Source organism: Aquila chrysaetos, chromosome 2 (assembly GCF_900496995.4).
Source record: "Aquila chrysaetos chrysaetos chromosome 2, bAquChr1.4, whole genome shotgun sequence".
Taxonomy (NCBI): domain Eukaryota; kingdom Metazoa; phylum Chordata; class Aves; order Accipitriformes; family Accipitridae; genus Aquila; species Aquila chrysaetos.
In genome coordinates this window covers 3172028-3197782 of record NC_044005.1, presented here as the reverse complement: position 1 = coordinate 3197782, position 25755 = coordinate 3172028, and the positions used below count along the sequence as shown (strand labels likewise).

Here is a 25755-nt window from a genome sequence, read left to right as displayed (position 1 = left end):
CGGGCGGTGGCGCAGGCGCGTGGCGCGAGTCCTGTCAGTCGGAGCGGGCGCCGCCGCCGCCGCCATGAAGTCCCGCTTCAGCACCGTCGACATCCGCGCGGTGCTCGCCGAGCTCCGGCAGAGGTACCGCTTCCCCCCAGCCCACCGCCACCCCCCTCCCGGGCTGCCTCCTGGCGCGGGGTCCGCTCCCACCCGGTGCCACCCCGAGGAGATGCGGCCCGGCCCGATCGGTAGCGCCGTTCTCCTCAGCGGGGCCCGGCCCGCCGTGGCACCGGGGCTGTGTGGGGCGGCTCTGCCTCCCTCACCTCCGCCGGCAGCCCGGCTCCGCGCACACCCTCGCTCTGCCCCTCCGCATAAACCGCCCTCATCTGCTCTGCCCGCCTGTGCTCAGCCCTGCTCCCCTGCAGGACATAGTCCTGCCTAGCCCCCCTCCCCGCTTTGCCCCGCTCTCAGCACTGTACAGCCGCAGCCCCCCCGTGCTGTGGGTGCTGCACTGCCGGTTTGTGCTCCAGTGCATCTCCGCACTGCGCCGTTTGGTGTTGCCATCGTAGGGAGCGCAGCCCTGCACTGTCCTGTTCTGAGGTGATTCTGCCACCACTACGCATAGACTCCTCTGGGGAGTCCAGCCCCACGCTTTGCTGGATGGTGGGCTGCCCGTCTCTGTCATGTGCTGTGACACCATGGGGCAGCACAGGGCCTGTCTGATGCTGCCTGCATGGCCCCCAGCACATCTTCCTGCTGTAGAGCACAGAGTTCTCTCTGCCTCCCCTGTCACACCATCAGGGAAGGCCTGGTGCTGTTGCTCCCCCCTTCCTTGTCCTGCTCCTGTCCCCCAGGCTCTCCCTGGGGAGCAATTGAATGTTCTCCCTTTCCTGTTTGCACGGGGAAGGGGCTATGGTCTGTCGTCTACTCTCCCACCCAGCGGAGAAGCTCTAATGCTCCTCGCATCTGTTCGCCATGGAGCCCTCATACCCTTCTGGTGTCCAGGGCAATCTGCATATTCAGCCCCATGCTGAACAAAATGGTGATGAGACTGACCCCCCAGGCCATTTCTGTGCTTCTACTGGGAATACTAGTGCCCCATGCTGTCAATGGGCTCCCCAAGTGACGCAGAAGTTAGCCCGGAGGAGCAAAGTGCTCCAGTATAACCAGTAAATTTTGCATCCCTGCCACAAAGAGGAGTGCTCGCAGGACCTGGCAGCCTGGCCCCCATCCTGTGCTGGAGATCCAGAAGCTGTCTGGTTGCAGCTGGGATGTCTGCAGTGGCTGTTTTTGCTTTGACTTGTTTAGCTTTTTGCACTTTATCCATAAATAGCAATTTCTCCATCTTTTGGTGGTTCAGCTTCCAGCTCATTCCATTAATCTTCCTTTGCTGCCTCTTCGGTTACTGCTTGGTAATTTATCAAAACTTGCACTTCTGTATATTTTAATTATCACTGGGATTTTTTTTCAGCCACTTGTGTGGTTTGTGTATTGTATTCTCCAAAACATGTATTTTCTTTTTGACAGCTTATTGGGAATGAGAGTAAACAATGTTTATGATGTGGATAATAAGACGTATCTTATTCGCCTTCAAAAGTAAGAATGTCTTTAAATTTCTTTATGTGTTACTGTACATATGAGAACCTGATTTTTTTGTATCTGTAGTTTCTGTTGACAGTTGTGTGGCTTTTCTGACTAGTTTTCAGTGAAATTCTATCGTTCTTTAATAGCATGAAGTAATTTTTACTGAGGAAGCTCTTGGGAGATAGCATATGAAGTGTGAAATACTGCAGAAAATATACAAAAGGCCAAAGATGTTAGTGTAAAAACACACAAATGTCATAGTTTCTTTTTGTGGGGAGGGAAGAGAGGAGTTGGAGGAGCGAAGAGCAACACTTAGTAAGTGATACTGGTGCCCAGGCCAAATGGGAGGTAGGGCTCATGTCATGTCACTAACCTGTCCACTCCAGTGGTGTCTGAGGTGGACTCTTGCTCATCTGCTTGCCTCCAGTTGTGTCAGAGAATTTTTAACTCCATTGCACGCCAAGCATTTTGCTTGGCCGAATTATCCGTAAACTTTAAAAAGTAGATGTCCTTTCACTGTCAGTGGAGCTATTTGATGGGCTTTGCCAGTTTTGGCAACAGTGTTTTCTGTAGATAGTGTGCCGCTGGTTTGCAGTGCTTTGGTCTCATTCCAGTGCAAACTGGTGTGTGGTAAGGGGTGGCTGCTCATATGCCAAGTGGTGAGTGTTTGTTTTGTTAACAGACCAGACTGCAAGGCCACGCTGCTGCTTGAATCTGGTATACGCATTCACACGACAGAGTTCGAGTGGCCAAAAAACATGATGCCATCTGGCTTTGCAATGAAGGTAAACTAACCTACAATTTCTTTTTGATAAGGTGGCTGGATATCAGAAAGCAACATTCATGTTCTGTCCTTGGAGACAGAAGAAAATAGTGGAAGGATTTGCCTGGTGGATGCTGATCAAGTGGGTGACTGAAGACAAGGGAAGAGCCAATGTGGACCTGGGGTCACATCATTGATGTTTAGTGCCTGAAACAATGAAAATGTAAATTTATGAAGACTAATATTAATCTGCTGGACATTTTCTGCGTCACCCAGATCTTTTGGAATTTTACTCCAGCAAAGTTCTTGTGATTTCAGTTGGATTGTCCAAATTTTAGGCCCTGGATGCAGCACCCTATCTTAATAGAGTCCTGCTGTTCAGTCTGCTGGACTTTGAGGGTTCAGATCTTGCTGGAAGCTGTTAGGCTGTGTTCCTGCAGGTAGATATGCAGGGATGGAACCTGAGTGCCAACTCGCACAGGTCTGCTTAGCCCACCACCTCTGGATGTGGCCTCATTGAAATGACTCAGCAAAGGTTCTTCAGGGTGGCTTTCCACGTCCTATATGGATGCAGGGATAATCCCGGTTCTCTTTGTAAAATAAACCTTTTGAATTTTAACTAGCTGCTCACTAGTTGAACTAAACAAATAGCAGTTTTTAATGGCAAAAATGGCTCAACATTAAGAATCTGGAACAATTATATTACCTATAAATGTCAAGGTATTATTTTGCCAAGAGCTGTCTTGTCTCTCTATTACCAAGATTGGCATTTTTACGTTTATGGTATCTGTATGAAGTAAGAAGTAGTCAATGTCACAGGAGGGATCTATAGCTAAGAATGTATTTCAGTATAAAATGTCACAAGCAGCTCTATTTGAATCATCTCACAGGCATTTTCTCGTTATTGACAGTGCCGTAAGCATTTAAAGACCAGAAGACTTGTCAGTGTAAAACAGCTGGGTATAGACAGAATTGTGGACTTCCAGTTTGGAAGCGATGAAGCTGCTTATCACCTGATTATTGAGCTGTACGACAGGGTGAGTGCAAAGCTCCAAGCGTGTCCTCGGTAAGCAAGCACATGCGTATGGCCTTTGTTGATGGTCCCCTATGGTGTGCTCGCAGGGTAACATTGTCCTGACAGACCATGAATACGTCATTTTAAACATTCTGAGGTTTCGCACGAATGAAGCGGATGATGTCAGATTTGCGGTTCGGGAACGATACCCAGTCGACAGTGCAAAAGTGCCTGCACCTCTGCCAACCTTGGAAAGGTAATTGCTTTTAAAGGGTGTATATATGGGAATAAACCCAAATTACTTGGGACTGTCAAAGGCAGCATGTCTTTGGGTAGTCTTTTTTGCAGATTACAGGGCATTTTGCATTTCTTTTTTTAAAACTGAAAATGTTTTGTAGCTTCTAAGCAATACAATGTAGTCTTAAAACCCATTGTTCTTTGGCATTGCAACTCTCCATTATCTTCCACAGGTTAACTGAAATGATATCAAATGCACCCAAAGGGGAACAACTGAAGAGGGCTCTTAACCCGCATCTTCGTAAGTAATTGTGTTTTATTAGAAAATGAAATGGGGTCAATATGCATTATGTTTAGATGATGCTGAGAATTTGAACAACTTCAAGCAGTCTTTTTTTTTTTTTCTTGATGTTGTTCATGACAGTCTGCTTTCATGTGTGTTGAAAAACAACAAAAAACCTAAGCCTTTGAAAACAGAGTAGATTTTTTTAATTCCAAGCCAACTGCACAAAGAGATGAGCCTTGCCGTGATCCTGCAGTGACGAGGACCTGAGAGTAGCTCTGTTAGGGCTCTGACTTGGTGCATTTTGCACAGCGTCTTGTTTTCAGTGGTACTGAATAGGAGATATAAGTGTAAAGTCAGGGCAAGGATGCTGTTAGGAAGTGGTTGGAGAATGCCAGTGCTGCCATCCCTGGAATGACGACCGATGTGGTAAATCCAGGATGCTTGGTATGTACACTGGGTGTTCTCTGGTAGCTGGGCAAAGCACCCTGTGCCCTGGTTTTCCTGACCATAGAAGCAAATTTGACTTGTGTGACGTAGTCAAAACAAGTTTTGTTTATCCTCCTGATTTGGCAGTGTTGATCAAGCATGGGATTGCCTGGCAGGTACCTCTGAACAGCTCAAATCACATGATTTGTGGAACTAAGTATTACTTTCCCCATTTCTTGTTTCTCTTTTTCACCACCCTTGTCCCTCTCCTTCTCCATGCTGGTCTCCTCCTAAATAAACAACCCGCTGCTCATTACTTTCCCCCATCGTTCCCAGTTTTGCTATATCCAGAGCTGAATTTGGTATTTCTGATACTGTTATCTAGGTAACCTTGGCCTTATGTAGTGTTACTGATCTGATTACCCAGGCACAGCTGGCCTGGCAAGGCTCTGCTCTGAAAGGTCCACAATTCTTTCCTTCAGTTACTGTGTGAGTTTGGCTGTTTTCTCACCCCACTCCTCCTTAACCACCTGTGAAACCGGGCTATCCCTTCTGCTGCTTCTCTAATTTTTGCCAGTTCTCATGCTGATAACTGTTGCGTCCAGCAGTTTCTCACGTTGCGTCCTGTAGTTCCTGACATCCTACGCAGTTAGCTTAACCTTGGGCCAGTGCCTGGTCACCAGCCCTAACAGGCGCACTGATACTTTCCTGGAAGAGTCTCAGTCACAGCAGTTTTATGTTTTAGAGACTTCCCATGACTGATCAGCAGGCATCTTTGTATTTAATAGCTTGGGTTGGATTTTCCTTCCATGTATTTACCAAAGCTCTTTTTGAACCTGTATGAACTTCTGGCATCTACAGTGTTTGTGGTGAAGAGGTCCACTTGCTTGCATGTCCCATGAAAAGTCACATCCTTTTTTTGTTCTGAAACTAATCTCACCAGTTTTACTTGGTGCCCTAGTATTGGATTTGAAGAGAAGGTGAGCAGTTGCTGCCTGTTTACCAACTCTGCACCACTCATTTTACAAGTCTTAGTAATTTCTAGGCTGACCAGCCTACTGCATAGCCTACATAGACTTTCCTTGTACAGAATCTGTTCCAGGCCTGTGATGATCCTTCTTGCCCTTCTCTGTGCCTTTTCTAGCTCTACCTGTTTTGAAACAGGGTAAGTAAAAGTGTACCTAACATTCACAGTGGAAGTGCACCATGGATTTATACTGTGGCATGATTTCCCATGTTCTGTTCACTATCCCTTTCCTAATAATTCCCAACACACGGCTTGACTCTTTTGTGTTCACTGACAATTGAGCTTACGTTTCCACAGAAACATCTGTTGTCAGGTCTTGCTCCCAAAAGAAATGATGGGTTGGGCATATGCATAAGTAGGATAGTTTTTCCTCATTGTCCTGGTTTCGGCTGGGATAGAGTTAATTCTCTTCCTAGTAGCTGGTATAGTGTTATGTTTTGGGTTCAGTGTGAGAAGAATGTTGATAACACACTGATGTTTTCAGTTGTTGCTAATGTTTATACCAAGTCAAGGATTTTTCAGCTTCTCCTGCCCAGCCAGCAAGAAGGCTGGAGGGGCACAAGAAGTTGGGAGGCGACGCAGCCAGGACAGCTGACCCAAGCTGGCCAAAGGGGTATTCCATACCGTGTGACGTCATGTCCAGTATATAAACTGGAGGGAGTTGGCTGAGGGGGGCGGATCACTGCTCGGGAACTGACTGGGCATTGGTCAGCGAGTGGTGAGCAATTGCATTGTGCATCAGTTGTTTTGTATATTCCAATCCTTTTATTGTAATTTTATTACTGTTATTGTTATTTTCTTTCTGTTCTATTAACCCACAAGTTTTACCTTTTTTTTCCCCCGATTCTTTTCCCCCATCCCACTGGGTGTGGGGGGAGTGAGTGAGCGGCTGCGGGGTGCTTAGTTGCTGGCTGGGGTTAAACCACGATACTCATGTACATAATTTTATATTGTTTTCCAGTGAGTTTGTGTCAGTTCTTTAGTAGCTCACTATTGCTTGGTCCTCTCCAGTTCTTCACAGCTGGCTGTTGTCTTTGTTGCTTAGATGAGTTGTGTTTCGTTAGTAGGCTTTGCCCCTTGCCCTTTGTTCCCCCTTCCTGGATCACTTAGGTGCATGTTGATCAGTGCAGGCCCTAGAGCAGGTCCCCGTAGAGCTCACCTTTCCTCCTCTCCCTCCAAGGATGCAAGCTGACAGTTTATACTTCCTCCCTGTTTCCTGTCTTTCAGCCAGGTTCTAATCCAGGCAGGGACTGTCCTGCTATCCAGTGGCAGCTTGTTTTCTCTGAGAGCTTTGGGGTGAGCTTTGCTAAATGCTTTCTGGAGATCCAAGCAGACCTTATCTATTTGACCTCCCTTGTCTTTGTGCTTTTTAACTATCTTGTAGCATTATGATGCAAAATACAAAACTCTGCTGGCTCTTCTGTATCTAGTGCAAAGCTCTCTGCTACTTTTAGTCTTTAGGCTAAAAAGAGTTGATAGTTCTCTAGTCCCTTTTTAAAATTGCCAGTGCATTAACCTCCTTGTGCCACTGCTGCTAAGGCAAGAGAGACATTGCAAGCTACTGTTAAGAGTTTGGCGTCTCTGTCCTTGAGTTCTTTTAAACGCCTGGCTGAGTACCACATGATCCTGCAGATTTGCTGCTGCTTGTTTTGCCTGTTGGATCCATCACCTCTTCTGACAACTGGATTTGAGGCAGATTTTCTGACATACTGCCTGCAGAGAAACATTCCAGCCCGAGCTTCCCTGTGCCCCTACACTATGAATGAAACTCAAGATGTTAATTTAATCTTCCTGCTCTTGTCATATCCAAGTGTTCCTTTTGCACGTTGATCACTTCTTGAACCTACTGATTCTAGCAGGCTTCCTGCTTATGATATATCTGGAAAAGACTTTAATTTTAATCTTGATGGGTTTTTTTCAGATTTGCTTAAGATTAATTTTGGCCAGTGTTCCTGTGTTTTACATTCACCTGCCAGAGTGTGGTCTCCCATTTTCCACAAGGGACACAACTTCAGATAACTTTTTGCTTTTAACAGTATCTCTTAAGCTGACGTTAAGTCGTGCCAGCCATCCTTGGATTTTTCTGAAACACTGTTTAATAAGTGGTATGCATTTGTTCTGAAGCTCCAAAATAGCATCTTTAAATAGCCTGTGGGTTATTTGCAGACATTGCCTTTTATTGATTGTCTTAATTTCTTTCCTTCTAAGAAGCTTCCTTGGTTTATGTAATCTTCCCTTTTGAGCTGAGAGTAAGAGATTTCTTGGGCTTTTGTTGTGCTAGCACGGATCCAGGTAAATTTTAGTGTCAGCCTTGTACCATGACAGGACATCTGTCCAGCCAGCCTGGGATGATTGAAACCTGATTTAGCTGTTCTGTGTCTGGCTTTCACAGTCTCTTGGCTGTCCCTCTGGCCATTAGGGTGACCAGCAGCCCTGCTCAGGCAGTTAATACTGGAGCCCTAATACTGCACGTCCCAGATGTAGGCCTGGGTTTTCATTCCCATGGGATTGTGCTGGGTTTTTTCAAGTGGTTATCTTGTTAATTTGTTTGGACTCTTGAGATCATGTTCACCTACTCTAAGGTCATCTGCGTCATTCTAAACTTGATGCAGCACTGTATCAGTGGTTGTCTTCCTTCCTTCATGTTTCTGCTTTGTTTGTTCTCAGTGTTCTTAGTTAAACTTTGTTTTCCATGGCCCCATCTCCTTTCTTTGTCTTTAAGGATCTTTGTAGGAGCTTATATCTGTTTTCATTTGCTGCTTCTTTGCACCCTGTTCAAATGGGGCTGTATCTGTTTCGGTTGTCACTCGTTTCACATTTGGCTTTGCCAGCTTTTTCCTAGTTCCTTATTTGAAGCTACAGAGTTTGTATGGCTTCACGTTTTGTAATACCTTATCTCAAGCCAGGCAGTTTGCCACCCTTGTTGGGTTTCCTACACTCTTCAGTTCAGAATCTTTCCTACCCCCTTTTAAATGTAAGGGTTTAATTCCATTTTGGCCAACAGAAGCCCATCCTTCCTGTATATCCTCATTCTATCTTAGACCTTTCCCAGTTCCAGATGAATGTAAACATCCTTAAGTTTGTAAGAACTTGTCAGCTGTGAGCTGAGACCCAGCTGGTCTGCCCAGCCAGCGAGCATTTCTGAGAGGGCCACCGCAGGAAACCTGATCATCTGCTCTCTCTGGGCTCTGCCTCCTGAATTTAGGACCACAGCTCCCTCAGTCTCCCCAGCCTCTCTAAGGATTGGCTGTAGTTTCAGAGCCCTAGCTTGTTGAAACACTTCTCATAAGGTCAGTGTGAATACAGATTTCATTGTGAATGTTTTCTACAGATGATGTTTTTTGTTTGTTTTTTTTTAACAGCTTATGGAGCCACTCTCATCGAGCATTGCCTTATAGAAGCTGGATTTTCTGGGTATGTCAAAATAGATCAGCATATGGAAAGTAAAGGTATGTAGGAAATAATATTTTAAAGGCTGTACTACATACATGATAATTTTTATGTCTATGTAGTATTTTTTTCCAAAGAGATGAGTAATCCTTAAACCTGTAGTTCTGACCGTATGGTTATATACTGTAATGTTTATAGGTTGGGGACCAACCTTGTTCGCATTAAAACTCTTGAATTGTGCATATATCAGAATTAAAACATCAGACTCCTCCTATAGTCTAAGTGATTTTGTAATGAGATACTACCTTAAATATCAGGTGAACTCTGGCTATGTAAAGGGATATTTTACAAGAATCCTGTATAGAAGAGTTAGCATCAAAGTCTTCCTTTATCTATAGCAAACATGGGGATTTGATAAAGTAGCAGCTTTACATTTATTGGGAAATTATGGATTTGGGTAGTAAAATCAGAGTAGGTATTTCTGTTGTCTTATTTTTCTTGTGTGGTTTATATTTTTCATAAATCAGAAGGATTTTTTACTTCCTGCTGCATTATGGTGCTTAATAAGTCAACATTGTAACAAACAAATAACTTCTCACAGCTACTGATTTATGCTTTGCCTCTGCAGTTTTATGAAGTGTTAGCATTTGTGTGGTCTTTTTTTTTTCATGGAACTTGAAAATTATGTCTTAGAAGTACCTATATAGATTTTTTTAATAAAAAATTCCCTAAATGTAAAATACGTACTGATGCTCCTGTTTAAAACAAACAGTAATTGCTGTAGTGAAGCACCGGGGGTAAAGGATATCTGTGATTTTATTTTTGAGACGTGCTAGAATCCTACTTAACGTGGTTAAGTTGGACAGGTTGCTTCAGGCACTTAATTGGAAGAGCAGTTGCCTGGGTCTTTTGTTGATTTGCTGTTGTGCCATGTTTATGTAAAAATATCTTTCTGTTCTAGGTGTTTTAAAATATCCCTCTCCTCTCCCCTCTCTGTTTAGAAAATATTGAAAAAGTGCTTGCTGCTTTAGAGAAAGCAGAAGAATATATGACACTAACTGACAACTTCAGTGGAAAGGTGGGTCTCTGTTGCGCAACTTCGTTATCATTTATGCACGAATTGCAGAATTAAACTGGTAGGCAGGTATTGCTCAGCACATGCTTGTTCCTGGTGTTACTGGCTTCAGATTTTATTCTGTGAGCTTGGGCTCCAGGTAGTGGTGGGGAATAAAAATTTCTTCCTTGCACTAGATGTGCAGCAATTAAATAATTTACAAGCAGATTATGTAGGTTCTGTGAGAATTGCGTTTGTGCTTTAGTAGCATCTAACACTGTTCTGCAGATAAACTGCATTTGTGTGATAAGCTGTAGGGAAGTCCTGAGGTTTGTAAGAGAGGTTCACCTTTTTTTCTGGAAGAAGTTGGAGTCAAGACAAGCAAGTGGTCAGGTCTTTACTCAGTCAATCACATTGCTCCTGCCACAAGGTCTCCCTGCGAGAATGATTTACTGGTCTGCTGCTGCTGTCTCACACTGATCTGTGGGTTAGCACCTAAAACTTGCTGCCTTGCCGAGATAAGGGGAATCCTTTTCAAAAAGAAATGCTGATGACATATTTATGTATTCTTTTAGGGTTACATTATCCAGAAAAAGGAGAAAAAGCCAAGTCTGGAACCAGATAAACCAGCAGAAGATATCTACACGTAAATATTTGAAGTATTTATTTTTCTACTAGTCTGCATAACATAAATTAGTTTTCAGGTGATAATATCAAATGTGTATTTTACAGATATGAGGAATTTCATCCTTTCTTGTTTTCTCAACATTCAAAATGTCCGTACTTGGAATTTGACTCATTCAATAAGGTACAGTGCTTTTGCTGATACTGTACTTAAGTGCTTTAATTGACTGATGCTAAAAAGAGTATTTAAAATGTAGTGCAGAAATTGTTAATGAAAACATAGACCTTGGAAGAGATGATTAATTTTATGGATAAATGTTTTATGCAGAAAAGGCCAACTAAAACAGGGCCTTTAGGCTACTGCTGAGCAATGTTGTCTTTATTAACTCAGATTCTGTAGCTGAAATACGGCCTGTGGCACTGAGTGGAGGTGTGTATTGAACCTGTAAGGAGCGTGGCTGTTATCAGTCCCGGTCAAACATTTTGTTAGTGGAGAGTTCAGATGCTGAGTTATCACTGGAGGCAAACAGTCGTCACAGTCATCACATTTATACTTTTCCAGTTACTGCTCTGAAAATTTCAGGCACATGATTTAGTATTTCCTTGAGTGTTGTCCTTCCTGGTCCTTGACTCGTTAACATCTGAAATCATTAACTGCGTGTTGTTCTTGACCTTGATCTCCAGAATTACCATTTTGCTTTCCTGCATTGCTTCTTGGCTGAATTTCTGTCATCTCCTTCACAGCACTGATGATTTAAGCAGCCTAAAACCTTCCTCTTCTTCTGTTTTAAGCACAGTGTCTGGCAACTGGAACACCAGGAGCAGTTCTTAGGCATACTTTCTAGGTTTTTTGTGGATTTTTTTTTTTTTTAACTGACCTATTGGAGCAGCAGGAATTCAGGGCAGACAGGTCTGTCATTGCAATCATTTAATCTGAAGAGCAGGCTGTGTCAAACAGCAGCTTTCTTTTCATCATTTCTTAGCAAAAAATGCGGGCCATAGTTTGGCTACTTACTTACTTCTGCATAACCCCTGGTTTGCAGTGAGACATATGCTTGAGTGTCTTGCTGAACTCATCTCAAGCAAAAGTAAAACGGAGGAAGTTACTGAACCCTGTTTTAGCATCTGTTTCCTCTTCTAGTGCTTTGCAGCCACCTCTCTTGAGCGGAACGTCCTCTGCCTGCTTGTTGCTGGTATAAGTTAGTGCAACTTGGAGATTCTTAAAACTGATTTTTTCTCTTGCAGGCAGCAGATGAGTTCTACTCCAAGCTAGAGGGACAGAAAATTGATCTGAAAGCATTGCAGCAGGTATGCTGTCATCCAAGAGTGGGGCAGCTGAGGTGGCCCTCTGAGGTTCAAATGTTTCATTTAGTTCCTGTAGCTTGGGGCGAGGGAGGTGTCATTCCTTATTTTTGCTGTGGAAATGCCGAGTCAGTGGTGGTCACGGAGTGGATTTCAATATTTATAATGTAGCAGTTGGTTTTGCTTGGAATACAAGTAATAGCATTAACAAAGGTATTTTGGAGACTCTGCATCTCTTACGCTGCTGTGTTTTTCTGTGCTGGAATGCTCTATTGAGTGTCTTGCAGTGATTAGGTAAGAAGATGCCATTTGTATTTATATTTTTCCATCTCACTTATTTTTTAAAGGAAAAACAAGCATTGAAGAAACTTGAAAATGTCCGTAGGGATCATGAGCACAGACTAGAAGCTCTTCAGCAAGCTCAGGTAAGACTGAGATTTTTTTTTTAACTTAGAAGATACGTAATTTTTCTTGAAGTGTTGTACCTTCTGGTCTGCATTGCTACAGTCAGCATTAGACCCCAAAGTGAAGCCTTCTGCTGTCAGTGAGCACCCTGTAGCCCCTCAGGGAGCCTAGGCCTGCCCAGCAGGGCTCTGCTCCCTTATGAGTGCTTTGTACCTGTCTTGCCAAAATTTGCTTGTGCTGCTCTGCTTGCAGGAGTCAAGTTGGCCGTTGTCCTATGTGATCACTTCAATGCCATTCTTGGATTTCATCTCAATATTAATTACTGCTTTTATTTTTTTTAAACTATGGCTGAGTGTGTGTTTAGCTTCAATGGGTATAAACTTTTTTCTTTCCTTAAGGAAGCTGATAAGATGAAAGGAGAACTTATAGAAATGAACTTGGAGATTGTTGACCGAGCCATCCAGGTGGTTCGTAGCGCGTTAGCCAACCAGATAGACTGGACAGAGATTGGAGCGATTGTTAAAGAAGCTCAAGCCCAGGGAGACCCCGTTGCAAGTGCAATCAAAGAATTAAAGCTTCAGACAAATCATATCACAATGCTGCTGAGGTAAGTACATTGCAGATCACCTGTACCAAATGCAAGTAGGACTGACTGTGTGAGCTGCGTAGGAGACAGGTATCTTTTTAGCTTGTGCATTGGTATTTAAATTGTTCGGTTTTTCTTACAGCAGCATGAAGAGAACATAGTTCTGTGAGCAGAGAGCCTTCTTTTTTGCTTTCAAAAGTAATAATAATTTTTGCTGTAATAGCTTTTGGTTTAGTACTTTTAGAGTCTGTCTGACTATATTATAAAACATTGGAAGGTGTCCTAAAGCAGTATAGGTCCAAAGCTCCAGTCTGTCAGTCAGCAGACAGACTTACCTCTCTGATTTACTCTTCTTTGATCTAAAATTCCCATAAGATCCTGCCACTTTCAATGCTGCTGACTGCTAACGGCAGTGCAGTGAAAGGCTGATCGTTCAAGATTGCAGCTGTTGTGAGCTGCAAGTTTTGATGCTGGTTCTTGTAGAAGTCCTGATGAGAGAGCTGGCAGTGAGGCAATATTTGGAGTGTCTTTAAAAACCTGATCTGACACTATATCAGGATGTTAGAGATAAAAAGGCAAGGATTTCTTTTTTATAGCTAGAACTTTTGGTATGCCAGCTGTAACTGAATTTTTAGTGACCTCACTTTCAGAAATCTTAGTGTATAGAACAAACTTGCTTTCAGGAGAGAGTTCTGTGTTGGTAACTGTGTCTCTTCTGGTAGACTGGTAACAGTCTCTCTTCTCCATCTGTTGTAGTAGCGAGTAATGATCACTTCGCTGATCAAACCGTTCAGTCCATCCACCAAGTGCTGAATCATGCATCCTTAGTACAGAGGACTACAGAGATCTCTTTCCCTTTATGAGAACATTATTTTATGCTACTCCTTCACCTTTTGCTACACAGACTTAGTACAGCTGTATCGAGCAGGATTTAAAGTCCTGGCGAGAAGCAAATACAAATCCAGCTAGTGTGTGCTCAGCATACCTCTTTGAAAACAGTGGAGCAGATATTTTTTGAGGTTTTAAACCAGTGCATTGCTGTCCTTTTCAATGCGTCAGTATAATGATGTAACTGTTCTCTTTTCATGCGGCAATTACAGACAGATTGTCTTCTGTTTCTTTTACTTTATGGAAGCAGATCTTTGGAACTGTTCTTTGTTTTAAGTCTAGATTTTTCTCTAGGTTGGTAGCATGGATGCGTGCCTTTTGATAGAAAAAATTGCCTTGGAAAACATCACTTCCTTGGACTGGAAAATTTGGACTCTTTCACTTCGGCTTTTGTTTTCTCCCCCCCTGCCCCCCGCCCCAAACTTTGGCTGACTTGAAGACATAAACAGGCTTGCATGTAAGGCATCCTGGGGCCTTCCTGTGGCCACACGCTGAAAATGGTTTAAGAGTTCCTTAGGCCATTTCCAGTCTTCGTGAGAGAATAGAAGTAAGAGTGCATTGCACTAAGGGTGAAAAATAACCAGTTCTCTTACCTTAATCCTATGATGTCATGTGTTTTTAGGAACCCATATGTGTTATCTGAAGAGGAAGAGGAGGAGGAGGATGCTAATTTAGAGAAAGAAGAAACGGAAGAACCAAAGGGAAAAAAGAAAAAGAATAAAAACAAACAGTTGAAGAAACCTCAGAAAAACAAACCGTCATTAGTTGATGTTGATCTCAGTCTGTCTGCATATGCCAATGCCAAAAAGTAAGGTTTACACTGAATGTGTGCTTTGGTAGTAGAAGTTTCTGTGTGCTTGCAGTTGTTAGTGATAACATCATAGGAAGGGCTCTGTGTATATCTTTTTAAAAATAAAAGTTAGAAATTGAAATGGGTAGCTTGCCCTGAGCTCTAGGACGTGCATTTTCTTGGTCCAAACCCAATATCTCACTGTTGCATAGCAGCTAGTCTTTAGCTACCACATTAATTTAATTTTGAGTACAATTCTGCACAGTGACACATGGAACAGAATGGCTACTTGTGCTGCACAGTAACCCAAACACAGTGCTCTGTCTGTCTGAGGAGGGGAGGGGACTTACTTCATCTGGCTGCTTTTCTCAGGTGAAGACTAAGCTGAAGATCTGGGCTAAAAAAAAATCTTCTTAAAACTGAATGCTAAGGGCAAATGTGATAAGTACATTCTGAAAATGAGTGAATCTGCTGAGATTTCAGATACAAACCAACTTGTGTTTCACAGGTACTATGATCACAAAAGACATGCAGCTAAGAAAACTCAGAAGACAGTAGAAGCTGCAGAAAAGGTATTTTTTCTTTGTTTTTAGAAGATTTAAAAGCAAAGTCCCTGTCACTGATCAGTGGAAAATCCTAACTTGGCCTTGGGTAGACCTAATGAGACGTGAAAGGTAAAAACAATCAAGCAGGGTTGTTTCATTCTTGAGCTTTTAAGCTGACTGAACAGAGGATTGCAGATCCCTGCTGTGTCATCTGGTTTCCACCAGTAGCATTTTGAACATGTAAGACAGGTGCTAGGTGGAGGTCCTGACAGACTAGTGCTTATGGAGGCAGGGTGGAAAATCAGTGGAAATCCTTAGGATCAAGAGCTGATAATCTCATGGGGCAGCTATCCAGGGCAAAAATTTATGAAGATTTTAGGACAGCTATCTTAACCCACACATGAGAGGAATGCGGGCCTGTGAGTAGCAGTATGTGGAGCCGGCACTCTGAAAAAGTTCAGAGACATTTCCTACCAGCTTTCCTACTTTTCAGTTATCAGTTTTGTGATTCCTGTGCTGGCAGATTGTGATCATGCTTTCTGTCTAAATAGGCATTCAAATCAGCCGAGAAGAAGACGAAGCAGACACTGAGGGAAGTTCAGACAGTTACCACCATTCAGAAAGCGAGAAAGGTCTATTGGCAAGTACAGTTTCATTGTCATTATCTAATGTACTGTGAATGTGTGCAAATTTAGAAGGACTGTGTCAGGCTGAATTTTCCCTAGCTTAGAAGTGGAGTTAATTATGATTTCTAAGCACTACACTTTGTACTGAGTCTTCTTACAGCTGCTTCTTGAAGGTGCTGGCTTGATCCTGTTGGTGCCTTTGCCTGGGAAAGTTCCTTTCAGTGGACATGGACTTGTACTTTAGCTGAGTTTTTTAACACGGCTAGGAATATGGGCTTAGTGAAAATAGGGAACTTCACTGTTACTTTCTGGCAGCTCAATATCTGAAATAGTAGCAGTAGATTTAAAAAACAAAAAACTGAAAAAAATCAAAACAAGAACTCAAAGCTTTTTATAGTCTAATAATTGAATTATTAAAATAAAAATAAATAGGAGGACTTTGTGGTGATGGTACTTGTTTCATCTCAAAATATTGTTGGCAGTGACAACAGTTTGTACTGTGCCTTGTTTTTATGCCCCAGGCACATGGATGGATGTGAAACTATTTGCAGTGTCTTTTGTAAGTTGTAGATGCTAAGATGGATATTCTCAGAGTTTGGTATAAAAAAATACCTCTGAAATGTTCTGTTAGTTCCAGGTGTTTTTCACACAATGGATTGGTGTAATTTGGCAGGTTTGAGAAGTTCCTGTGGTTCATTAGTTCTGAGAATTACCTTATTATTGCTGGAAGAGATCAACAGCAGAATGAGCTGATTGTAAAGCGGTATCTTAAACCGGGTGAGTCTGATTAGGTGGAGTATATCGGTGTCTCTCTTACTTTCCAGTTTTGTAAATGTACAAGAATGACACAGGAAGGTCTGTCTGCTTTGTTCTTAAGTTGGGTCTTAGGTAAGAGGGGACTTTGGTGATGGTGAATCCTAGAGACTGTGTGTGTTGTCCGTGGGGTGCTGGGGGGTCTGCTGGGAGGCTGGACCCTCCAGCACTGTAGGATAAGAGTAGGTTGGACAGACAGCACCAAAGGAGCTGATTCTCCCTGGGGCAACTGGGATGGACTAAAAGGCTTTTGTATCCTTTTCCCATCCTGCTCCTTGCAGCCAAAATAGCTGTTTCCAATAAGCATTAGAAACCTTGACCTTAACTCGAGCAATCTGTGTAGTTGCCATGTATATGACTGATTCGAGTCGCTTCTTTTCCAGGGGACATATACGTGCATGCCGATCTCCACGGAGCCACAAGCTGTGTGATCAAGAACCCGTCAGGTACTTTGTGTGGGGCTGATGGAGGGACTCGTAGAAGCCTGGGAACACTGTGAACTGGCAGTCTCTGTATTGCATGTCTGAGCCCAGCCCGGTGAGCTGCCTTCCCCCTCGCAGTGGTGCTCAGTTGAGCTCCTGGTGGGAAGGAGCAATGGAGGTGAGCTCACAGAGACAAGTGTTAGTCACTGGCAGAGGCAGCGGTGCAAGTGCTTGCTGCTGGCCGCAGGGACTGGAGTCCTGCTGAGACTTTCATTGGTGGCATAAGCGGTTTGTGTGCTGATGGAGGGTGCTGATCTCAGCCGGGAAGTGTTAATGCGGTGAGGTGGATCTCATGGGAGATCAGATGTGCAAACCCTGCCTGTGCCCCGTGGCTGGGAGGTGGTGGAAGCTGGCCTTGTGTTGTGAGGAGCGCAGTTACTGCTTGCTCATGGAGCTGAGCTGAAGAAGGAGCAGTAGCACAGCTGGCTTCAGCCTCTGCTGGGGAGCTGTGAAGAGCAGCTGCTGAAACTGCTTCTGCCCTGTCCATACTGCCTTCAAGCTTAGCCAGGCCATGTTGTCTCTGCCCAGGGCCCCTGGAAAGCTCACACGCTGGATTAGGGCGTGTGTGGAAGTTGGAGAATTTAATCTGTTGTGCGTGGATCGCATTCGCTAATGTGTTGGGCGTTACTTTGTAGGTGAACCAATCCCTCCACGAACTCTGACAGAGGCAGGCACGATGGCCTTGTGTTACAGCGCTGCCTGGGAAGCCCGTGTTGTCACCAGTGCTTGGTGGGTCTCCCACAATCAGGTAAGGACACTCCTGCATGAGCTTTGCAGACAGAACATCTGAAGGAACTGGCGTGTGACTGCAGACAAAGTTTCTCTGTGTGGGAGCTGATGGAGGCGGGTGAAACTTTTGATTCATACAGTACCTTGTGGGTTCCCCTGGCTCTGCTGCACTTAGGGCTGGGGTGAAGGGGTGACTTCTGATACGACCTGCACATGATAGAGGAAATGCTGCAGGTTTGGCTTCTTATTAACAGAGGGGAAGGACTTTTATTGAAAATGAAGTTCTCATTTTTTTTCAGTTGGGCTTCTGGCTTGTATATTAACTGCAGTCTTGCTGTGGTTCCAGTCAACTCAGGGTGTAGAGATTATATCAAACTGAAAGTTGCAGTGCCTTCAGTGTTCTTCTTTCCTGAATAACCCAGTTACTCTCCCAGGACTTCTAAAACGTAGTGCCAGTAATGTGTGATTGAATTGAAACATCTCTTAGGAAAATAGTCTACAAAGGACAGAAAGAACCCCTTGGAAATGGAGTCCTTCTGCAGACTGTTCCTATAAGTTAAAATGCAGCTTGCTTGAATGTTGCTTTTGTTAGTGCTGTTAGTACATAGTGCTGGCCTTCTATGACAGATACTCTTTAGAGTTTATCATGATTTTTTCTCTTAGGTTTCTAAAACTGCACCTACAGGAGAATACCTCACTACTGGAAGCTTCATGATCCGAGGTGAGACACAGAGGAACGATGTGCATTAGATGTTAGGCATTTTGTCTGAAGATGCTGGGCTGTCCTGCAGTGGCAGTCACCTGAGCTGCCCCCCTCACCGTGGCAGCCAACAGATTCCGCTCTTCTGCTGAAAATCTGTTCTGAGTGGTTTAGACTGAATATCAGGCAGCTGCAGCAGCATTTCTAGCTGAGGCCCTGGACAGAAGACCAGGGCTAAACTGCTTTTGAGTTTCTCCCGTTCCGTTGTCATCCAAGAGACAGAACAAGCTCGAGTGTAATTTTTGGTAGCCTAAAGCCACTAATAAAAATGAATTTTGAAAATACATCATGTAGCATAGCTGTGAAACCTCCTCATGAGAATCTGCCTTTGTTTTTCAGGGAAGAAGAATTTTCTTCCACCTTCCTATCTGATGATGGGCTTTAGCTTCTTGTTTAAGGTACTGCTTTCTCTGTGCAGCTCCTGCTGGCTTTTGTAATTGGGTTCGAGCTGTAGGAGGCTTATTTTCTGGCTCTTGCTTATCAGTATATTCCCACTTACTTCTTTTGCCACTGGGACAAATCCCATAAAATGATACTTGCTGAAAATTACTCTGCTTTCATTTCCATTTTTCCCCAGTTTGCACTGTCTTTATTTAAAACCAACAGACACTGGTGAACATTACTACCTCTGCTAGGTTTTTATACCAGCTCTATCTGAAGCATATGCATGTTTAGGGAGTCTGCTAGTTGTGCCGCTATGTGAGTCTCCTCACTAGCTGTATGTTCTAGGTCGTCAGACTTGGGTTTAAATGTGCTGGCTTAGTTTTCTTGCCTTTTGAATGGCAGAAAGTCTTCAAAGGGAAGGAATAAAGCTGAGTCAGGTGATCTCTGAATGGGCTAGTGAACATCACTGGAGCTGGTACTGGCCTAACGTAAAGATGTCTCTGTTGTTAGGTGGATGAAAGTTGTGTTTGGAGACACCGAGAAGAAAGGAAGATCAAAGTACAGGATGAGGATCTAGAAATGGTTTCCAGCAGTGCCTGCGAACTGGTGTCTGAAGAAGTGGAGCTATTAGGTACAGTGGATGTGACTGGGGTGCTGTGTGCACTGGTGACAGATGGGACTGTTTGGGGTTTGGCATTTAGTTCCCTGCACTGTGTTATGGGTCTGTTTGGGCTTTCTAATGTGGACTGTGTTTTTCTCACCTGTGTGCCCCAGAAGGAGGAGATAGCAGCAACGAAGAGGAAAAAGCAGAGTGTCAGGAAGCACCAGAGGATGTGGAAGCCGTGTCTGAGAGCAATCGTGATGAGGGCGTTGCTGACCTTGACCAGGGAAGAGTAAACACACCTCCTGCACCAGAGGGTGACTCCGAAGAGGATGATGGAGAGTCTGAAGATGAAGTGGAACATCTGGAGTCAAAGAGTGAAGTGAAGGAGGAAGAGGTAAATTACCCAGATACAACAATCGACCTGTCGCATCTTCAGTCTCAAAGGTAAGTGAAGAAGCAGCTGCGCTTATCAGCCATGTGGGCACTTCTGAGGATCTCCATACTGTTAAAATGCTGCCAAGACAAGGGCTGTGAGGAGTTGCCATCACTTCTTTCGATGCTCAGCTCTGCAGAGTGCAGGGCAGTAAGCCTGTACTGCAGGAATACCACCATGCTGTGCACCGTTCCCTGCCGTTTCCCTGCATGGCTCTTCCTTGTGGGCTGCTTGCTTTGGACCCCCCTCCTGAAGTACACACACACATGCATACGGGGGTATCTGGCTCTTTCCTCACTGCTATTCCCTATTTTGGCCTAAGCGTCCCTTGACCACCACGCACTGATTTTGCTCCTGAGGAGATGGCTGCCCCCGTTTTCTTTTCAGAGCTGTTCAGACCTGAGAAACTGAGTCATGAGTTGTTTGTGCCGTGCCAAGCTGATGCTGAGTTACTGCTCTGCATGTGGCTGCGAGATGAGCTCATCTCACTGTGTCCTGGAAGTGGTGCTCCTCAGAGAGTGTGAGGAGATGGGATTGAGTGGGTGGAAACAGACAGCTCTGCAGGGAATACCACAGCTGAGCGGGGCTGTGTGCATGGGAAGCTGAACATCAGGGGTTCCTTTAGCACATACTGTATCCAGGCTGTCTTTGTTGCTTGTTTGTGTGTGTGCGTGAGACAAGCTGGCAGAGATCTGAAGACTTGTTTTGTAAACTGAATCCTGGTATTGCTGCCCTTTTCCATTCACCAAAGCTGGGATTTTCAAGGTCTAGAAAGCTGAAAGCGGTGCAACCAAGTTAGCCAATGTCTGGGCTGTGGTTGATGAGTCCATGGTTGAGCTGCTCTACATCTGTTGATGAGCTCCATTTTGATCTCCCCACAGATCCCTGCAGAAAATCGTCCCCAAAGAGGAAGAACCCAACTTGGTAAGGTCCCAGCTCAGATGTTTGGCAAAGAGCAGTGTGAACTGCTGCTGGACATGGTGTGGTCTAACTGCATTTCACTTCTTAGAGTGACAGCAAGCCCCAGGGGCGAAGGCACCTGTCTGCCAAGGAGAGGAGGTGAGAGCCTCTTTGTGTTTGCAGTGAGATGAATGCCTCCTCCCCATTCCCTCTCCAGGACCTGGGCGCCGGGCATGTCTTGCATCTCCCAGTCTGGGCTGGTCCATGTCGATTGTTTGTCCTGCATTTCCAGTGTGGGTCCTGCCTGTGGGATGGCGGCTGCTCCTGTCCTTTGGGAGTGCTGGTTGTGAATAAACAGTTTCTTGTGTACTCGTGGGCTCGAGGTGTTTTACTGAGGAGGGGTTATTTCCAGTGTACATGCCTCAGGTTTCCCTGTAGCCCTGTGGCAGGGAAGCAGGGTGGTAAAGTTGGCAGGAGAGCACCAGCCTCTCTTGTCACAACAAAAGGCAGTGTGTCAAGTGATTGTTTTCCTTAGAGAAATGAAGAAAAAGAAGCAGCAAAACGACTCTGAGAACTTGGAGCCGCCTGAAGAGAAGGAGAAAGAGACGGAAACACAGCCTCCCCCTGCTCCCAACACCAATAAGGGTGTGCCGGCCCCTCAGCCCATCAAGCGGGGCCAGAAGGTAGGCAGCGACCGGGTTTACCCATTGGTTGAGCTGTTGCCATGTGAAGTGTGGACAGAAATTCCAGATTCCTGTCAGACATCTGTGGCTGCCTGATAGTTTTAGACTCTTGGTGGTGCTCTTAGTGGTTGCAGGATGATGGTGCTGGTCTGTTAGCATCGAGCACCCTGTGCTTTCCTCGCTGAAACCACCGTCTCTTGGTTACTGGTGAACTGCTCTGAAAGAGGTTCAGGAGACCTGGAAGGAAAGCGCATGTGGGGTTAGCATCTAGGTGTTTGTCTGTGGGTGCGAAACTCTGCAAAAGTCATTGTTTCTAAAGCTGTTGGTGTGTTTTCTTCTGCAGAGTAAAATGAAGAAGATGAAGGAGAAGTACAAGGACCAGGATGAGGAGGACCGGGAGCTCATCATGAAGCTGCTGGGGGTGAGTGAGAGGAGTTTTGCCTTCTCCTGTGGTGCGGTTGCTTGGCTCGCTGGCTCTGACCACCTCTGTGTGTAACCACAGTCTGCAGGGTCAAACAAGGAGGAGAAAGGGAAAAAAGGGAAAAAGGGGAAGACAAAAGAAGAGCCAGCAAAGAAGCAACAGCAGAAACCCAAGGCTGCTCATTGTGGTGCTGGAAGGGGCAAGGAGATGCTCCCAGCAGGAGTCCTGCTGCACGAGTTGCAGGACCCAGCCCTGCAGGAGCAGCAGGATGAGAAGGTGAGCAACACACTCACCTCTCCTCTCCTGTCCATGTGTCTGTCCCTTCTCACTCTCTACTGGCACTGGGTAGCAATGTTCTGTCAGGAAGGCTGGGCAGCTCTTGCTGGTTTTGGGGCACTGTGGAGAACACTGTGCCTAATGCCACGGCCCTGGGAGCCCATCGGTTTCCAGAAGCAGCAGAAACCCCTGCAGCAATCTGCGTGCACGCTGCATTCCCAGCACAGCCAGAACGAGGGCTCAGAGGAGTACCGAGCCTCGCCAGGCTGCCGAGGATCCAGTTAAGTCAACACCTCCCACTCGGTGCAGCTGAAATGTAACCGAGCGCTCTCCAGATCTGTTGTTGTGAGTCAGTATCTCTGAATCACAGCCCATCTCTCTCCTCCCAGCTTGGTCTGTGCCAAGCAAATTAGAGTTTTGAAAGAAATATTCCTCCCCTCACCCACATAAAGTGCTCTTCTTACCTTTGCTTTAAAATAAGTTAAATTCTCTTTGCCGTGAGAATGTGGCTTTCTGTGTACTGGTGATAAAAGAATTTATTTTCTCCAGGGGCTGGGGGAGAAACAAAGCAGTTGTGTGCTCATTTCAGCTCTGATGTCTCCTTTGTTTGTGTGTACAGGAGGAGCAAGACCAGGATCAGCCGGGGGTTGAGGTAAGCGCTTGTCTTTCTTTGAAGCTCAGATTAAGTGCTGAGGAGAAGGCTTTATTCCTGCTCGAGGCTGGCGGGCCCTGCTGCAGCACGCAGCTCCCTGTGAGCAGGACCAGAGGCACAGGGTTTCAGCGGGCTGGGGCTGGTTGGTGTCTGAGCCCTCCAGAATGTCACAGCTCTGCTGTTAGAAGTCCCCTTCTTGCCCGTGACTGTTTGAACTCAGCTTTCTCGTACTTAAAAAAAAAAGTAACCTCTTTTTTTTTTTTTTCTTCCTACCCTGCTTATCACATACATCCCCTATAGAAAGTAGGGGCTGGCTAAACTGAAGTTTGTCCCTTCCCTTTGCCTCTGGAGGTGTTTGCACCCCACCGGTGATAGTGGCTCTAGGCTGGAGTATGGCACAATACGATGCAGTGCAAGTTGCTCTTCAGTTTAGAAGTTTGTTTACATTAAAATTGCTTCAAAGTTTTCTGTAATTACAGGCTGTGTGGGTGTTGCCCAAGGCTTGAAATAAGTAGGTTTCATTAAATTCTTAAAATGAAGGAGGATAATGGTTGTCTGGAGGGGGAAGCTTTTGGTGACCCTGTGAAGATGTAACTACACTTGGGGGTCTCGATTAGGTCATTTAAAACTAAGATCCATCCTGTTTCAAATGATGTGATTTGAGTAATCAAAGATGGTCAGTAACGAGTCGTGGCTTGGTAATTCAATGCCAGTGTGGTACATTTCGGTAAACCCATCACGAGATCTGACACAGGGTAGGGTACCTGTGGGATTGCAGCTGCTGTTGTAGTTTGGCTGGAAGGGGAGACCCTTCGGCCTCTGCCCCCAGTGAAACCAGTAGTTTAGGGGTTGGAGAGATGCCGTCTGGTTTCACAGTGAAGCTCCTTTGCTCGTTCAGGAAGGCGAGGCGTTGCTGGACTCCCTGACGGGCCAGCCACACCCTGAGGATATTCTGCTCTTTGCTGTTCCCATCTGTGCTCCCTACACGGCGATGATGAACTATAAGTAAGTTGCAGCACCTTCTGTGGGAAGGGTTTGGCAGCAGCCTGCACTGGTCGAGGGGAGCCTGCATACTACTCACAGAAACCTTTTCTTTTGAAAGGTATAAAGTCAAGCTCACTCCAGGCACCCAAAAGAAGGGAAAAGGTACTGTATTAAAGCACTTCAATCCTTTCCAGTGCTCTACCTATTGAAGCTTGCACTTTTTTACATGCTGTTTAAATCTTTCCTGTGTTTTTACAGCTGCAAAGATTGCCTTGCATAATTTTATGCAATCCAAAGAAGCTAGTGCAAGAGAAAAAGACCTGTTCCGCAGTGTAAAGGTGACCAGTTTTTTCTACGTAGTTTCTCTTGCACAAACATAACAGCAGTAGCAAAATGTCCACTAGTGCCATTTTGGGGGTAAATACTTCCAAAACCAAGTGTGCTATTGCTTTTTTTTTTTCAGCAGTGTTGTGTTTCTCTACTGCTGGGGAAGATGAACTGCTTAGGCTGGAAAGAGTCATTAGGAATGGAGCCTCACCAGTGTCATTGGGCCTTAGGTTTCTGTAGTGTGTCGCTTTTGATCTAAAATAATGTATCTGACAAAAGCATCACCTTCCAAGAAATCCTCTGGTTTTGGGAGGGGAAATTCTCACTCCCGCTGGCAGCATGTGGAAGGGGCAGGCACTTGCACTGGGGGTTCAGCTGGGCTCGGGTTGGAGGCAGTGTCCTGCTGCTCTCGCCTGCCCCTCTTCCCCTGCAAGGTGCTTGCCACAGGCCAGGGAAATCTGTGGTCTCTCTTCTCAGGCAGGTCTTAGCTCAACTGATGCAGTTTTCTTTGCCATTTCCTCCTCAAATTGGCCCCATCAGTCAGCAGCACTCTGGTACCTGTCACCGGGGAGAGGGCAGGTTCCTTGCCGTGCTCGTCTCCTGCGGCTCGGTCAGCCGTTCGCACCGCAGTCCCCTCGCTCCGCCCGCACTGCCTGTTGTGACTTCTGGTCCCGATTTCATGTCGGTGATCCCCGTTCATCAGGCAGCCCAGACTGCCCTGCGACAGCTGCTTGCTGGCCTGTAATAGTTCATTGATCAGAAACACTGAATAGCAGCAGACAATGTTGGCTTTTTGTGGCACTCTGCTAGAAAAACACAATTAATGGTTAATGACCTTGAAGCGAACAGGCAGTGCCTAGGGACCTGCGGACCCAACCAGCCCATCCCAATGGAGCTGATGTGTGGAAGCTGCACAGAAAACCAGTAAGTCTTTCATTAATAAAACACGGTGCCAGAGCAGAAGCCTGACGTCAGCCTTACTTTGGGGGAAAGCTGGCAGAAACGGGTGCATCAGCTCCTGCCAGCAGACTCGGAGGCAGTAGCAGGGGTGAGGAGGATGTTTGTAAATGCTTTTCTGTTGCGTTCAGTTTTGTGTCTTTAATGTTTTGTAGGATACCGATTTGTCAAGAAATATTCCTGGTAAAGTGAAAGTGTCTGCACCTCATCTCCTGAACAGGAAAAAGAAGTGATTCCATACTTGGGTTTCTCACCACCAAACTGCCACAGCTGCACGGTCAGAATCCAGCACCTGCAGGTGGGACAGCCAGACAGCCAGACCTACCCCGACTGCCGTTCGTTTGACTGAATTTAGCTTCCGTGGTAGCAGGCAGACGAGGGCCAGTTCCTGCATCGCGGTTTAGATGGACTCTTAACAACTCGCTACAAATAGCATAGAAACATGCAAGTAAATTGCTGGCGTTTGGTCAGTGACGTGATCTCACGCTGTTCGTTCTCTGATGCTTTCAATGCTGGAGCCGAGCGCCCGTTCCCCACGCTACTGGGCAAAGGCGGGCCTGAATTTGCTGCCACAAAACTTGGTGTTTCTTCCTAAAACCTGCCGCTTTCCTCTGAAGGGAACTGGAGTTTCTAGTACGAGTAGGACAGTTTCAGTGGAAACTGCTTCATTTGAGAAAAGGTAGAATTTTATTTTTCCCAAAACGTGCCGTTGGCTGCCAGGGGCTGGAAGGTGCAGTCCCAGCTCCAGCCCTCCAGAGCCCCTGAGCCCACCCGAACTGTGCTGCGTAATCACTACCCCTGTGGAGGTGAGGAACAGGCA

General features: G+C 45.4%; 1 protein-coding gene across 2 annotated transcripts; it reads left to right on the top strand.

Moving 5' to 3' along the window:
* NEMF (nuclear export mediator factor) lies at positions 1-25419 on the top strand. 2 transcript variants are annotated; one of them, XM_030034529.2, is made up of 33 exons: positions 1-123; positions 1510-1578; positions 2249-2351; positions 3241-3366; positions 3452-3600; positions 3815-3882; positions 8683-8769; positions 9712-9788; positions 10340-10410; positions 10497-10572; positions 11634-11696; positions 12038-12115; positions 12494-12702; positions 14192-14377; positions 14868-14931; positions 15456-15544; positions 16204-16307; positions 16727-16789; positions 17461-17573; positions 18218-18275; positions 18654-18712; positions 19209-19329; positions 19476-19746; positions 20617-20659; positions 20745-20794; positions 21171-21318; positions 21662-21739; positions 21821-22015; positions 22635-22667; positions 23566-23672; positions 23770-23813; positions 23910-23989; positions 25091-25419. In XM_030034529.2, the coding sequence occupies exons 1-33, from the start codon at positions 65-67 to the stop codon at positions 25166-25168; spliced, it is 3219 nt and encodes a 1072-aa protein (XP_029890389.1). In that variant the 5' UTR covers positions 1-64; the 3' UTR covers positions 25169-25419. The 2 variants fall into 2 exon arrangements, with proteins under 2 accessions (XP_029890389.1, XP_029890380.1); XM_030034520.2 differs by having other exon boundaries at positions 19473-19746.
* The last annotated feature ends 336 nt before the right edge of the window (positions 25420-25755 follow it).